The sequence below is a fragment of the Molothrus aeneus genome, chromosome 26 (assembly GCF_037042795.1).
Source record: "Molothrus aeneus isolate 106 chromosome 26, BPBGC_Maene_1.0, whole genome shotgun sequence".
Lineage (NCBI taxonomy): Eukaryota > Metazoa > Chordata > Aves > Passeriformes > Icteridae > Molothrus > Molothrus aeneus.
Window position 1 is genome coordinate 1,293,331 of NC_089671.1, and position 15,151 is coordinate 1,308,481.

Below are 15,151 nucleotides of genomic sequence, written 5' to 3' on the forward strand. Positions count from 1 at the left end.
CTCACAGCAGTGGTGCCAAACCCCACAGCCAGGGCACCGAGCTGCCCGTGGGCATCGCTCTGCCCCTGTGCCACCCAGGACGTGCTGGGCTGCCATGCCCTGATGCCCCAGTGCCTGGATCCATCCTGGATCCGAGGCAGGGACACCAGGAGGAGCGAGGGCTGCCCCTTCCAGCTGGTGCTGCTGAAGGTCAGAGAGGAAGATTAAATGAACGAGCCACAAGCTGCTCCTTCCCTTCCTAATGACCCGCCTGGCATCCAGCACCGCCGTGCCTGCCCTTTGCCAGGCAGGATGGTGTAAATCCCCTGGGCATTTCCATGTGGGTGTGCAGGAGCCAGGAGCGAGGAGAGGGACCCCCAGTGCAGCTCTGGGGGTGTCTCTGGCTCCCACAAACTCCTGTCACACCCCCAGGGTGGTGGGCACTGCCTTGGTGCCGCTCACAGGGATCCGCGGCAGGAATTCAGCTCGAGCAGACAAGAAAGCAGAGCCCTACCCCAAAGAAAAAACCCAGAGCTGTGATTGAACGTGCACTTGAAAGCTGCTGGGGAATATGAATGTGCCTTTGAAGTAAAAGGGCTTCCATTTGTTAAGCAGAAAATGGAGCTGTGTGGTTCGATTTATAGTTTTACTTAGCAAATAAAACAGGAGAGGAGTAAGTGGTTGTGCCTCGCTCGGCTCGCAGCCCCTCCGCCCCTTCACCCCCCGAGTTAAAAGCTCCGAGATGCTACAAAGGGAGCTGGGAATAAAGCAAAGCAGCAGCTTAGATAAACCTGCAGCGAGCTGAGCCCTTGTGGATGGGCTGCTGGAATGGTTCAGGGGGGGACAAGGGACAGGGAAGGGGGCTGGGGTGGCCAGGTGACAGCAGGGTGATGCCAAGGGAATCATGGAATGCTTTGGGCTGGGAAGGATTAAATAATTAAATTTAATAATTAAATTAAATACTTTTGCTCCATGCCCTGCCGGGGGCAGCAGTGCTGAGTGCTCCATGGGTCTGTGGGATGTGGGGCCCTGATCCCTCTCCCTCCTCTCCCCACAGACGATGTCTCCCCGTACTTCAAGACGGAGCCGGTGCGGAGCCAGGTGCACCTGGAGGGGAACCGGCTGGTGCTCACCTGCATGGCCGAGGGCAGCTGGCCCCTGGAGTTCAAGTGGCTGCACAACAGCCAGGAGCTCACCAAGTTCTCCCTGGAGTACAGGTGAGTCTGGAAAGGGTGGTCAGGCCTCGGCAGGGGCTGCCCAGGGAGGTTTGGAGCGCCCATCCCTGGAGGAGAACTGGAGCTGGCACTCGGCTCTGGGCTGGGGACGAGGTGGGGATGGGGCACAGCTGGGACACGATGACCTTGGAGGTGTTTTCCAGCCTCGGTGACTCTGGATTCTGAGCGTTTCCAAGCATCCGTGGCAAATCCTGCCTGTCATGCTGGTCCCTGGCAGGTGCCAGTGCCAGGGCTGCCATCCTGGGAGGTGGCACAGAGGCAGCTCCTGGCAGCCCCGGAGCTGTGGCTCTGTTTGCAGAGCAAACGGGACTTTAAGCAGGTCAGCAGTGGGGAGGAGGTGTTTGCACAAGCAGATTAACACCTCAACACTGGGCTGTGCATCACAGCCCCCGGGGCTCCCTGTGGGAGAGTGCCCAGCTCCAGCCCCCTGTGCCAACTGCTCCTGGCACGGAGAGACTCTGGCCCCTTGGAGATGGCCTTTAAATCAAGGCGGGCACCTCTCGCCGTCTCCCGTGAGTGTGTGTGTCATCCTCTCTGTTTTAATCAATAATTCAGGTTGAGACAAGCCGTTCCCCCTTCCCAGCATCGAATCCAAAGGCTTCGTGTTGCTGTAGCAACGCTGGGGCTGCTCTGGGATGCTGGGAACGCACAGAGCATGGCTGGGTGATGGCTGTGCCCTGCTGGGATCCTGCAGCCAGGGCCCTCCTTGGGGACTGTCCCCTCCTGAGCGTGGTGGCTGCAGCTCTGCAGTGCCCTGAGTCCCTGGCTGGGGGCCCTGTGGGACACCCTTGTCCCTTGTCATGGTGTGGAGGTTCGGGGACCTGTTGAGCCCCTCAGTTCCCTGTTGGGGATGCAGCTCTTTCCCAGGCAGGGGAAAGGAGTCAGGACCTGGATCCCCGGCCCTGCTCTGCCCTGGGAGTGAGCTGGGATGCCTGAGGGTCACCTCCAAACCCAGAATGGGCATTCTTGTGGTGTCACATTTTATTTAAATGGTACGTGGTGTCAAAATGTAACACCACACATTCTGCCTCCTTTTCATGAGTTTCTCCTGGGTTTGATCTGTGCCTCAGTTGACCCTTCAGAAGGAAAGGGCCCAGCAGTGGTGTCTGTGCTCTGAGATGCCAGGCAGCTCCACATCCCTGCATTCCTGAAACCCTGCATCCCTGAGTTCCTGCATCCCTGTATTCATGCATCCCTCTATCCCTGCATCCCTCCATTCCTGCATCCCTCCATGCCTGGCATTTCTGAATCCCTGTATCCCTGCATCTCTGCATTCCCACATCCCCTCATTCCTGTATCCCTCCATCTCTGGATCTCTGGAGCTCACTGCATCCCTGCATCCCTGCATCCCTGAATCCATGCATTCCTGCATCCCTGCATTTCTGAATCCCCTCATCCCCACATCCCCTCATCCCCACATCCCCTCATCCTCACATCCCTGCATTCCTGGATCCCCACATCCCTGAATCCCTGCATTCCTGCATCCCCTCATCCCTGCATCCCTGAATCCCCACATCCCTGCTCCAAGGTGCCTCCCCTCCCCTGGAGCCCCGAGCTCCAGCACTCAGGCAGAAAGGATTAAGGAAGGAAGCGAGAACCCAAGCAAACAAACACGTGGGGAAAACCCAAAACCCAAACAAACCCAGCTCAGCCAACGGAGCAGAGAAGGCACCGTGCAAATCCCAAATCCCTGCTGGGCCCCCCTGGACCCTGCCAGCATCCCTTGGCTCTGCCCGCGGCTCCGTGGGGATTTGGAGAGTGGAGACGAGGGCTTGACTGTCGTGCCTGGCACTGGAGGCTGCTGGTGAGAAGGAGAAGGACCAAAATTAGTTATGATGGGCAGAAATTGAATTTTAATAGAGCTGTCGGTGGCGCGAAGCCAGCCCGCTCAGGCAGTGGGAAGGTTGTAATTAAAAGTTAACGAGTTTAGAAACAGAGTAATCCTTGGAGAGGGGAGGACTGGTGCTGATGGCCAGGGAGGCTCAGGGATGGTCTTGGCCATGTGGGGCTGAGGATGGCTCTGGGTTTGGGGTGCACCAGTCCCTCCCAGCTCGGTGCTGCTGTGTGTCCATCAGTCCAGGGACAGGAGGACATTCCCAGAGTCTGGCTGTGCCCATGAGGAAGGGTTTGGAGAGGACACTGTGCTGTGGGGGCTGGCTGGGCTTGGTGGCATCACTCATGGTCCCCAGCCAGCCTTGGTGGCATCAGCTCCCAGCTCCCAGCCAGGCTTAGTGGCTTCACCTCGTGTTTCTCAGCCAGGGCCGTGTCTCCAAGCATTCCACCCTCATCATCCTCACTGCTGCTCCCCAGCCCCTCTCCTGAGCAGGGCATCCCTCCGGCCCCAGTGGCCTTTGTGCATTTCCAATTTGGGGGGCTGTGGGCAGGGGCTGGCTGTCCCCCCGTCCCCCTGGAGCTGCCCTGCTCGGTGCTCAGGGTGGTTGGGGGAGCTCAGGGTGGTTGGGGGAGCTCACGGTGGTCAGAGCAGCTCGGGGTGGTCGGAGGAGCTCAGCCACGTTTCCAGGGAAGGAGCCGCTCTCCCAGTTTGGCAGCGTTTCCATGGCGACCGCCCTTTCCTTCCCGCAGCGGTTCCGCCGCCACCGGAGCGGCTCCCGGCGTTCACCGAGGGCCAGGTGGGCACCGGGCCGGGTCTGCCCCTGGCCCCGAGCCGGGCAGGGCAGCGGCGGTGCCTGTGCCTGGAGCTGATCCCTCAGGAGCATCCCCAGGAGCACTCGGCTCTCTGAGCATCCCGAGCCAACCTCCCCGAGGAGCATCCTGGGGGATTCGGAGACGTGAGGGATTCCAAAAGGCCTGGGGAGCAGCCCGGGGCTGTGTGCTTGTGGAGCCATCCCCCCTGGAGGACTGGGGGGATTGGGCACCAGCCTGGCTCTGTGTGTGACCATGGGTTCACCCCCCGGAGCATCCCTGGGGATGGAACATCCCAGCTTGGATCCAGGAGCATGCAGAGCTGCTTCCCTCAGGAGGATGCTGGGGGATGGAGCAGGATGAGGGAGCCCCGAGGGACTGAGCAGCAGCCTGGTTCTGTGTCTGTGTGTGTGTGTGGAGCCATCCTCCCCTGGGAGCATCCTGGGGGCTTTGGGGGGCTCAGGGATCAGCCTGGCTCTGTGTGTGTCTGTGTGTCTGTCTGTGTGTGTGTGTGGAGCCATCCTCCCCTGGGAGCATCCTGGGGGCTTTGGGGGGCTCAGGGATCAGCCTGGCTCTGTGTGTGTCTGTGTGTCTGTCTGTGTGTGGAGCCATCCTCCCCTGGGGGCTCAGGGATCAGCCTGGCTCTGTGTGTGTCTGTGTCTGTGTGTCTGTCTGTGTGTGGAGCCATCCTCCCCTGGGAGCATCCCTGGGGCTGTGGGGGCTCAGGAATCACCTGGCTCTGTGTGTGCCCATGGATCTGCGATCCCAGGAACGTTTCTACTGGATGGGATGGGATCAGGGACCACCTGCCCTCCCCTCCCTCCATTCCCTGCTGCTGGCACGGGGTACACGAGGCTGTTTTGCCATGAGATCCCTGCTCCCTCCCACAGGGACTCCCCTCTGGTGCCCATGAGGTGACAGCAGCCTGGGTGCCCACGCTCTCAGCTGGGTGCCCTGGCCCAGCTCTGCTTGTGCCTCCAGGATCTCTCCTGTGCTGGGCTCTCTGGAGCTGCTGGGATGAGGAATCACAACATGCAAATCAGGCAGCTTGATGTCTTTAATGAAATCCTCGGAAGGGAAGCGCTTCTCTGGTGAATTGAGGATATTTATTTCTCATACAAGAAATTTAACATGCAGATTAGTTGGGGCTGGTAATTTATCACATGAGATTGTCCTATTAAGGGCTGCATCGAGTCCTGCTGCCTTTGGAAATTACCTTACACATAGATTACCTCTGGACAGACTCCCATCCGTGGAGATGCATCCTCTGGCTCCTAAATCAGCCCTTGTGCCTCCCCTCATGGCCTCCACAGCTGGTGCAGGAGTCCAGCAGCGACTGAAGGATTCCCTGCCTCCTCTCAAGAGCCCAGCTCCCCTTTGCTGGAGCTTGGAACAGTGGCATTCCATCTCTGACTCGGGCTGGCTTTGCCCCAGCTCTGCTCTGCCAAGCAGGGCTGGCACAGCTGAGCCTCCCCATGCCATCCCATGCCAGCCCTGGGGTGGGTTTTCCAGCACGTGGTGCCTCTGATCCAGCTCCTTCTCCTTTCTGTGGGGGCTCACCCAGATTTGGGGCAGATTTGGGGCTCTTCCAAGCCCTGCTCCTCCCTTGGGCTGTTTTGGGGTGTCCCCTGGGGGTACAGGGACACAACTGGCTGCACACACAGCACTCTGAGGTGCCTTTATGGCCTGGTGAGGATCCCAAATGGGTTTGGTGCCCAGAGTTTGTCCCCAAATTATGTAAAATACGGAGGCAGGAGCCTCTGAAAATGCTAGGCCTGGGGCAAACAGGATGGATCGCCCCTGATTGCTGCTGGGAGCTCATCCCTGCTCTGGTGGGCCCAACCCTTTGCCAGCCCAGGTGTGAAGCCCATCCCTCTGCCTTGGGGAGCTAATTACCATGCAATGTGTTAATTAACGGCAGCTGAAGAACATTGGAAGGGTTGCAGCCAGGCTGGGTGGGAGTCCAGCAGGGCTTTCCTGGTTACTGTGGCTCCAGCCTGGCCTGTGTCACTTCTGGTGTCACCTCTGGTGCCACCACAGGCGGCAAAGCCCCAGGAGTGCTGGTGAGGAGCATGGGCAGCATGGGGGATGATTTTCCTGGGAATGTTTGTGCTCCAGGGGAGGCTCCTGCCCGTCTCTGTGCCTTGTTTGGAACTTTGGGGACACTTGAACGTTGGCATGTGGGCACGGGGCAGTGGTGCCAGTGAGAGGCAGCAGTGTCAGGGCTGGCAGGGGTGGCAGAGGAGGGAATCTCCGTGCTGGGATCCTAGAGGGGAGAGGACAGGGACTGCCGGAGCGGGAGATGCCCCCGGGGCTGGGAGGTGGCCAAGCTCGTGCTCAGCAATGCACCAGAGCCCTCCGGATGCCGCAACACGGATCGAGGCTCGCTCCGTCCCTGCTCTGCAGGAAGGAGGCTGATTAATACACGGGCATTAATTATTAAATGGCTCATTGTTCTGGCAGGGCCAATTGAGGCAGCGATTTACGGCGCTGCCAATTCCCACGGCCGAGGGAGGGAAAACACTCCCGGGCAGGAGGAGAGGCAGCGGCCACGTGGATCCAAAGAGAATCCGTTCCAATCGGGAGCTAATTGAGATCCAATAGCCCAGTTCAGCCGGGCTGATGGAGCTCCAGGGGGGCCTCGCAGCCTCATCGAGCGCTGGCCCGGAGCAGGGGCCGGGACACTGCTCGGATGCTTCGAGTCGTTAAACCTCTGCTAAGTGTGTTTTAATGCTCACTTGACATTTCATTATCCCACAGTAACTATTCAAACACGCGTCCCCTCCAGAATTAATTAGTCGTTATGCAGGATATTAATCAAAGGGGACTGTGGCAGTGCTGCTTCCACCCCAAATCCGATCCAGCTGTTGCTGTTCCTGGGCGGCATTGGAGGAACCTCACAGATTTCTGCGCTCTTCTGGCTTTCAATTTGATGGATCAAATCCTTTGGCTGCCGCTTTTCCCGGCCCTTCTCCACCCCCTCAATCTAAGAATAATTCGGCAGCGTCAGCCCCACGCTCCTCAGCAACCCTACAACAACAGAGCCACGGCAGCAGCCGGGGCTGGGGCACGGCTGGCATGGGGGCAATCCTGAAGGATGGCACGGTGAGGAGCTGGGCACGGTGAGGAGCTGGGCACGGTGAGGAGCTGGGCACGCTGCTGTGCCCTGCCCGGCTGAGGGACCGGGATGGATGGACGGACAGACGGACAACCCTTCAATAACAGAGCCACGGCAGCAGCCGGGACTGGGGCATGGCTGTGCCAGAGGGACGGGGGCAGTCCTGAGGGATGGCACGGCCAGGAGCTGGGCACGGTGAGGAGCTGGGCACGCTGCTGTGCCCTGCCCGGCTGAGGGATCAGGGATGGATGGATGGACAAAAGGATGGACAACCCTTCAATAACAGAGCCACGGCAGCAGCCAGGACTGGGGCCCGGCTGTGCCAGAGGGATGGGGGCAGTCCTGAGGGATGGCACAATGAGGAGCTGGGCATGGCCAGGAGCCGGGCACGCTGCTGTGCCCTGCCCGGCTGAGGGACCGGGGATGGATGGATGGACGGACGGACGGACAGGTTGTCATTCCCAGCGTGCAGCCATCCATCTGTCAGACAGATCCGGTGCCAAAGCTGCTGTTGCAGACCCGCAGCTCCCCGGGCACGGGGCTCCTGCCCCCGGAGCCCCCTCCTGACCGCGGGGCTGAGCGGGGCGCAGCCGCTTCCTGCCGGGGCAGGGGGGGTCAGCGCTCGCTGCTCCCCACGGACCGTGCCCTGTCAAGCTCCGTCTTCACAGAGAAGCCAAACAAACCCCTGGAACAGCGGAGTCAGCAGCGAGGGCTGCGCCGGGAGCCGGGCCAGCTTCACCTCGGTCCCGGCTGGAGCGGGGGCGGGGGGACAAAGCCACCGGGAGCGGTCCCAGCTGGAGCAGCTCCTTCCTCGCGTGGAACAAAGGCCCTGGAACCCCTGGCCACGAAGCCGTGGCACGAACTGGGGGTGGGGTGGCATCCCCCCCTCCTGCCTGCAGCGCATCCCCTGTGAGGGGTGACAGGAGGGCGACATTGGGGGTGAAATCAATCCCCGGCCCCTCCCAGCCAGGAGCGACGGGGGAAGGAAATCGAAGCCGAGCGCTCCTGGATGAAAGCCTCGGTGGAAGGCGAGCGGGGAGAACAAAGTCTGTGCCGGTTTGGTTGATGACTGCGGGCTGGGCTGCGCCGGGAATTGATTTCCTTTCTCCGGGCTATTTTCAGCTGCTGAGGTGTGTGTGCGAGTGCTGCTGCTTCAATAACTCCTCCAGCTCCCGTGTGTGGGGACCAGGCCCCCTAAATTGGATCTGCTGGCGTGTCCTGGGCTGGGGACAGAGCTCCCTGTGCCCATGGAGTGTCCTGCCCATGGGGACAGAGCTCCCTGTGCCCATGGAGTGTCCTGGGCTGGGGACAGAGCTCCCTGTGCCCATGGAGTGTCCTGGGCTGGGGACACAGCTCCCTGTGCCCATGGAGTGTCCTGGGCTGGAGACACAGCTCCCTGTGCCCATGGAGTGTCCTGGGCTGGGGACAGAGCTCCCTGTGCCCATGGAGTGTCCTGCCCATGGGGACACGGCTCCCTGTGCCCATGGAGTGTCCTGCCCATGGGGACACGGCTCCCTGTGCCCATGGAGTGTCCTGGGCTGGGGACAGAGCTCCCTGTGCCCATGGAGTGCCCTGCCCATGGGGACACGGCTCCCTGTGCCCATGGAGTGTCCTGGGCTGGGGACACGGCTCCCTGTGCCCATGGAGTGTCCTGCCCATGGGGACACGGCTCCCTGTGCCCATGGAGTGTCCTGGGCTGGGGACAGAGCTCCCTGTGCCCATGGAGTGTCCTGGGCTGGGGACAGAGCTCCCTGTGCCCATGGAGTGTCCTGGGCTGGGGACACGGCTCCCTGTGCCCATGGAGTGTCCTGGGCTGGGGACACAGCTCCCTGTGCCCATGGAGTGTCCTGCCCATGGGGACACGGCTCCCTGTGCCCATGGAGTGTCCTGCCTGTGGGGACACCGTGCTGCCAGGCCTGTGCTAAAGGTGCTCCCTATGACCCCGTTTGTGTCCCTCGGGCTGTGCCAGCGCTGGTGGCTTTGCGTTGTCCCCATCTGGAGGGGACACGGCAGCGAGGACATGAGTCTGTTTGGGGCCACACGTGTCCCTGTGCTGCTGTGTGTCCGTCCATCCATCTGTCCGTGGGCGTGCGTGTGCTCGGGAGTCACGGTGTGATTTATTAACGAGGACACGGCAAGGAGAGCGGGCCCATTACTCCTGGCGTCTGCAGCCCTTCCTGACAGCTCCGTGGAATTGAAATATCTTATTTAAAGCCTCTGGGGAGCGTTTTTAAATATCAGCCGTGACACTCAAGGTCTCGTTCCCAAAGGGCACCTCCCTCCTCCTCCTCCTCCTCCTCCTCCCGCGGGGACGGGTGACCCCGGCACGCCGCGTGGGTGGGTGGGCGGCCGGCTGGTGTCACCGCGGCTTTGGTGACAGTCCCGCCGGGCCAGGGGACAGCCCCGTGTCCCCTGTCACCCTCTGCCATGCGCAGGGAACGCGCTCCTCAGGTCTTATGAAAGTTTAATTTACGCTCGGCTCTCAGAAGAGCAAACAAAGCTCTGCCGAAAGAGCCCGCGGCGGGTTTTAACGCAAGATTAGATTTTTGGGCAAGGAGGGCTGAGCTTGCTTTATTTATTCCCTCTCTGCTTTATCTCGCAGCGCTCCCCGTCGGGGGCAGCGAGGCTGCAGCGCCTGCCCGGGCCCCGGAGGCTCCCCCGGCTCTTCCAGGGGGATGAAACTGCAGCTCCAGGGCTGGGGACAGCGCTGGTGGCAGCAGGGTCCGGCTTGGGGACCGCGGCGATGCTCGGGGGGCAGTCGAAGGGAGATGTGGTGATTTCCTTTATCTGCTCACCGGCTGCTGGCGCTGGCCGCTGATAAGAGCAGGCGGGAGGGTGATAAGGGGGGGTTCAGCCGGGATTCACCGGAGCAGTGCTGGACTTGGCCACTCTCAGATCCAGGCTGGGTGACACCAGCAGAACGCAGCGTCACTGCTGGGGCAGGGGCAGGGCTCAGGACAGCCCCTGCACCGGGAGGGTGACGGTCACCAGCTTGTGCACAGTGGAAGCACGGCCAGTGTGGGTGGCCGCGAGTCCCTGTGTGGCAGTGAGGGACACTGGGGTGTCCCCCAGCCTGCACGCACATCCATGTCCTACATGCACCTCCTCGGGGAAAGGAGCTCCTGGCACATGTGCAGTAAATCGGGAGGGTGTGCAGGACCTGCAGCCTCGCCGGGGGCTGTGACAGTGACACGGATGTCCCCTCACGGCTGGTTCCCCTCCCGCAGGTACATGATCACCTCGCTGGACCGCACCCACGCCGGCTTCTACCGCTGCATCGTCCGCAACCGCATGGGAGCGCTGCTGCAGCGCCAGACCGAGGTGCAGGTGGCCTGTAAGTGACCGTCCTGCCCCCGGCGCTGGGGGACAGCTCCGCTGTGGGTGCCAATCGTGGCCAGCACATGCAAACCTGCAGCATCCCCGGGGTGACGCTGGCAGGGACATTGGAGCATCCCTGGGGTGACATCCAGAGTGTCCCTGGGGTGGTGCTGGTGAGATTTAAGGAGGAGATGGCAGTGCTGAGGCCTGGGATGGTGGCTCTGTCCCCCAAAGGGACCTGCCCCTCTCTGTCACCCCTTGCTTCTGGGATATCCCCAGTCCCATCCCCTCAAACACCTCCTGAGGAGCAGTGACAAATCAGGAGGATAATGAGAAATTAATAAGGCAGCTGTGCTAACAACTAATGATAATGGCAAAGTCGTTAAAAAAGGATTCTTTACATGTTTTTAATTACAGCAATTAAGGAAGTCAATAAAAATCATCCCCTCTCCCACCCCCCCCTCCTCCATGCCCCCTGCTTCCCCCAGTCTCCCACAGCTGCTGTGTGCTTCCAGCTGGGAATGGCAGGGGGGATGGAGGCAGCTGTGCCACACCTTGTCCCTGGAGGCAGGGCCGTGCTGGGATGCTCCTGGCATTGGGACATGTGACGGTGTTCACAGGGGTCTCAGGATGAGGGAAGAGATGAGGATCTGACTCCATGTTTCAGAAGGCTTGATTTATTATTTTATGATGTATATTACATTAAAACTATACTAAAAGAATAGAAGAAAGGATTTCATCAGAAGGCTGGCTAAGAATAGAAAAAGAAAGAATGATAACGAAGGTTTGTGGCTCAGACTCTCTGTCTGAGCCAGCTGGGCTGTGATTGGCCATTAATTAGAAACAACCAACAGGGACACGCCATAGGGAGCAGAGAGAGGCTGGGGAGCCCCGAGACTGAGCCCTCCCTGCTGTGGCTGCAGCCTGGCTGTGGTGGGGACACCCGGGCAGGGGTCCCTGACCCAGCACAGGGGGGATGGATGGATGGATGGATGGATGGATGGATGGATGGATGGATGAATGGATGGATGAGGGATGGATGGATGGATGGATGGATGGATGGATGGATGGATGGATCACCACGAGCAGCTGGTGGCATCTGAGCCATCCCCCACCCTGAACCCCCAAGGAGGGAACCGGGACCACCCCTCTGCACCATCCCATGGGAGCCCATCCCACAAACCCCGTCCTGCTGCTCAGCCAGACCTGGCTCTGCACTCCTGGGCTCAGCCCCAGGCCTGGCACGGTTCCCTGCCCTGTTCTGCAGACATGGGGAGCTTTGAGGACAGCGAGGCGCAGCAGAGCGTGTCCCACGGCGAGGCGGCCGTCATCCCTGCACCCCGCATCGCCAGCTTCCCACAGCCCCAGGTCACCTGGTTCCGCGATGGACGGAAGATCTCCCCCAGCAGCCGCGTGTGAGCACCCCTGGAACCCCCCTGGATCCCTCCCCAGCATCACAGGGGCTGTATTTCCCCTTGTCCCCACACTGAGGATGTTTAACCAACATTGTGCTCAAGCCCAGGGACAGGCCCGGTGACTAATGGCTCTGTTTGTCACCAGAGAAGGGGATTTCTTAACAAAAGATGAAAACAAGAGGAAGGAAGGCGGGGGAGAGGGTGGGAGAGAGCCAAACATGGCACACAGGTGTCCCCACGGAGCTATGGCAGATCCCGGTGCTGCCAGAGCCCTGGGCAGCCGCAGGCAGCAGGAATTGAATTTGTAACCCCCATTATGCAGGAATTGAACTGGTCTCCTTTCCATTTGCAAAGCAGGATTGAGGAGATAAAACTCCTTTATCTCATATTTAATGGTAAAAAAAAAACATATTCCCCACAGCATTTTATGTTTCCAGCAGATTAGATTGTTCCAATAAGTAAAAAATGAAAAAAAAAGAGAAATCCTCAGAATCTTCACTGTCCCGTGGGCTGTGCTTGGACAGAGGGGTGCAGGGCTTGGTCCCCCCATTTTGGGGGGAGGCTGGGGGTCCCACGTGGGTGCTGGGTGGGCTCTGAGGGTCCCAGCTCGCTGGGTTCAGCCCCACCACGCTGCTCTCCCAGAGCCATCACGCTGGAGAACACCCTGGTGATCCTGTCCACGGTGGCGCCGGACGCGGGGCGTTACTACGTGCAGGCGGTCAATGACAAGAACGGGGACAACAAGACAAGCCAGCCCATCACCCTGACGGTGGCCAGTGAGTGTGGGGGGCACTGGCCCCCTCTCCCCAGCCCCTGCCTCGCCCCCAGGTTTAATTTGCAGTAAATCTCTTCGGAGGCTCCGGCTTCTGCTGACTTAACACTTCAGCTGCCTCAGAATTTATTTAGGTGCTTGTGGCCGTGCTGCAGGCGCTGCTGTGTCACAGGCAGAGCATCACCCTGCCATGCCCCGGGATGGCTGTGGAATGGGGGCTGCAGTGTCACCCCATGGACGTCCCCCCACCCCTGTCTGTGTCCCCCTGTCAGCTCCTGGTGCTCTGGAGCAGCCCCTGCCTGGGGGCCACCCCTGTGGCTTTGTTCCTCCAGTTCCTTTTGGTCCCCCAGGACTTCCAAGGGTCCCTCAGCCCATTTGGGTGGTGACAGCCCCTCCCATGGGACATGCCCTGAGGTGACATCAGTCCTGTCACACTCTCCCCCTCTCCCCTCCTGCTGCTCCACAGGGTTAGGATGGGTTATCCCTGTCTGTCTGTCTGCCTGTCTCCCATCCCCATCAATCTGTTCTCCCGTCCCTCGGCGTCCTGGAGCTCCATAAACATCCCAGGCCCTGTTTATGGATTCAGCTCTATCAGCAGCTTTCGAGCCCATCGCGTTTTTACAGCGCCTACATGAGGGTTTTTTATTGTTGCCATCATTTTGCTTTATGGACTCCCTGCTCCCTCCTCCCTGCTGCCACCAGCCTGGTGGCCCTGGTGGCGTGCCAGGGCTCCCACGGGGGGACACAGCTTAGGGTCACCCTGGTGCCACCAGGTCCCTGTCACCCTTGTCTCCTCCAATCTGGGGATTTGGGTGCCCTCTCTGGGGACACCCCGGGGTGGCAGGGGGTGCTCATGGCTGTCCCCCTGGCCTCCCTCTCCCCAGATGTGGGTGGCCCAGCTGATCCCATCGCACCCACCATCATTGTCCCTCCCAAAAACACCAGCGTGGTGGCCGGGACCTCGGAGGTGACCATGGAGTGTGTGGCCAACGCCAGGTGAGCCCTGGGGTGGGGATGAGGATGGGGAATCTCCCCGTTGGCATTGCCCACGGGAGATTTAGGGGCTGGGTGCTCCTAAACCCCTTCCCACCACACTCCTGGGACCTGTGGGATGGAGGGAGGCCCCTTCCCACCGGAGTCCTGCGGGATGGAGGGGGTGGGATCCTCCAGGGAAGGCTCTTGACACGCCCTGGCCCCCCAGGCCACTGATCAAGCTGCACATCATCTGGAAGAAGGACGGGGTGCCTGTGTCCAGCGGGATCAGCGACTACAGCCGGCGGCTGACCATCCTGCACCCCACCCTGAGCGACAGCGGCTTCTACGAGTGCCAGGCTGTGCTGCGCAGCAGCAGCGTCCCCGCCGTGACTGCCGGCGCCTTCCTGTCTGTGCTGGGTGAGCTCCTGCCCCTGCTGGGTCAGCTCCTGCCCGTGGGCACCTCCCTGTGTCCGTGCTGGGTGGGCTCCTGCCTGTGGGCACCTCCCTGTGTCCGTGCTGGGTGAGCTCCTGCCCATTGCCACCTCCTTGTGTCTGTGCTGGGTGAGCTCCTGCCCCTGCTGGGTCAGCTCCTGCCTGTGGGCAGCTCCCTGTGTCTGTGTTGGGTGAGCTCCTGCCCGTGGGCACCTCCCTGTGTCCGTCCTGGGTCAGCTCCTGCCTGTGCTGGGTCAGCTCCTGCCCATTGGCACCTCCCTGTGTCTGTGCTGGGTGAGCTCCTGCCCCTGCTGGGTGGTGTCCTGCCCATAGACACCTCCCTGTGTCTGTGTTGGGTGATCTCCGGCCCATGGGCACTCCCTGTCCATGCTGGGTCATCTCCTGCCCGTGGGCACCTCCCTGTGTCCGTGCTGGGTGAGCTCCTGCCCCTGCTGGGTCAGCTCCTGCCCACCAGCAGCCCAGACCACGCGTGCCATGAGCTGGGGCAGGGCTGGGAGGTGACAGGAGGGGCACTGGTCATCCCAAGGACCCTGGGGAGAGGCTCTGTCCCCGTTCCCATTTCCCGGTTCCCTCGGCAGAGCCCCCTCAGTTCGTCAGGGAGCCGGAGAGGCACATCACAGCCGAGATGGAGAAGGTGGTGGCCATCCCCTGCCAAGCCAAGGGTGAGCTGCTCCCCGGCACCCTCTGTGCGCCACCACCAGCCCCTGCCTGACGTGCCCGTACCCCTGCAGGTGTCCCCCCTCCCGAGATGGCCTGGTACAAGGACGCTGCCCTCCTGCAGCTGGAGAAGCTGTCCCGTTTCCAGCTGCTGCAGGATGGCAGCCTGCAGATCAGCGGGCTGCTCCCTGATGACACTGGAATGTTCCAGTGCTTCGCCCGCAACGCAGCCGGCGAGGTGCAGACCACCACGTACCTGGCCGTGACCAGTAGGTGCCACCTCCCCTTGCCCTGGGGGTGCCGTGTCTGGGCGGTGGGCCACGGACAGCTCAGGGAGCCCAGGAAACTCTTCTGGGTCAGGTCCGGGCTGGGCACAGCACAGGGAGGGGATTCAGGGGGGCTGTGCACCTCTGTGCCCACAGGCATCGCCCCCAACATCACGCGGGGTCCCCAGGACAGCACGGTGATCGATGGCATGGCCGTCATCCTCAACTGCGAGACCTCGGGGGCGCCGCGCCCGGCCATCACCTGGCAGAAAGGTACAGGGCTGGGGAGGAGCCTGGAACCCGTCCTCGCTGCCCGGCGG

General features: G+C 61.1%; 1 protein-coding gene across 1 annotated transcript in view; it reads left to right on the forward strand.

Annotated features, from left to right (window-relative positions):
• The window catches only part of SDK2 (sidekick cell adhesion molecule 2), a 49,542-nt gene that overhangs the window by 17,675 nt on the left and 16,716 nt on the right, over positions 1–15,151 (forward strand). The window contains exons 2-10 of the mRNA XM_066565927.1: positions 1,037–1,196; positions 10,203–10,309; positions 11,561–11,708; positions 12,351–12,484; positions 13,365–13,476; positions 13,682–13,872; positions 14,487–14,570; positions 14,640–14,834; positions 14,988–15,104. Of these exons, the coding sequence (XP_066422024.1) occupies positions 1,037–1,196; positions 10,203–10,309; positions 11,561–11,708; positions 12,351–12,484; positions 13,365–13,476; positions 13,682–13,872; positions 14,487–14,570; positions 14,640–14,834; positions 14,988–15,104 (1,248 nt within the window). The remainder of the gene's footprint in view (positions 1–1,036; positions 1,197–10,202; positions 10,310–11,560; positions 11,709–12,350; positions 12,485–13,364; positions 13,477–13,681; positions 13,873–14,486; positions 14,571–14,639; positions 14,835–14,987; positions 15,105–15,151) is intronic.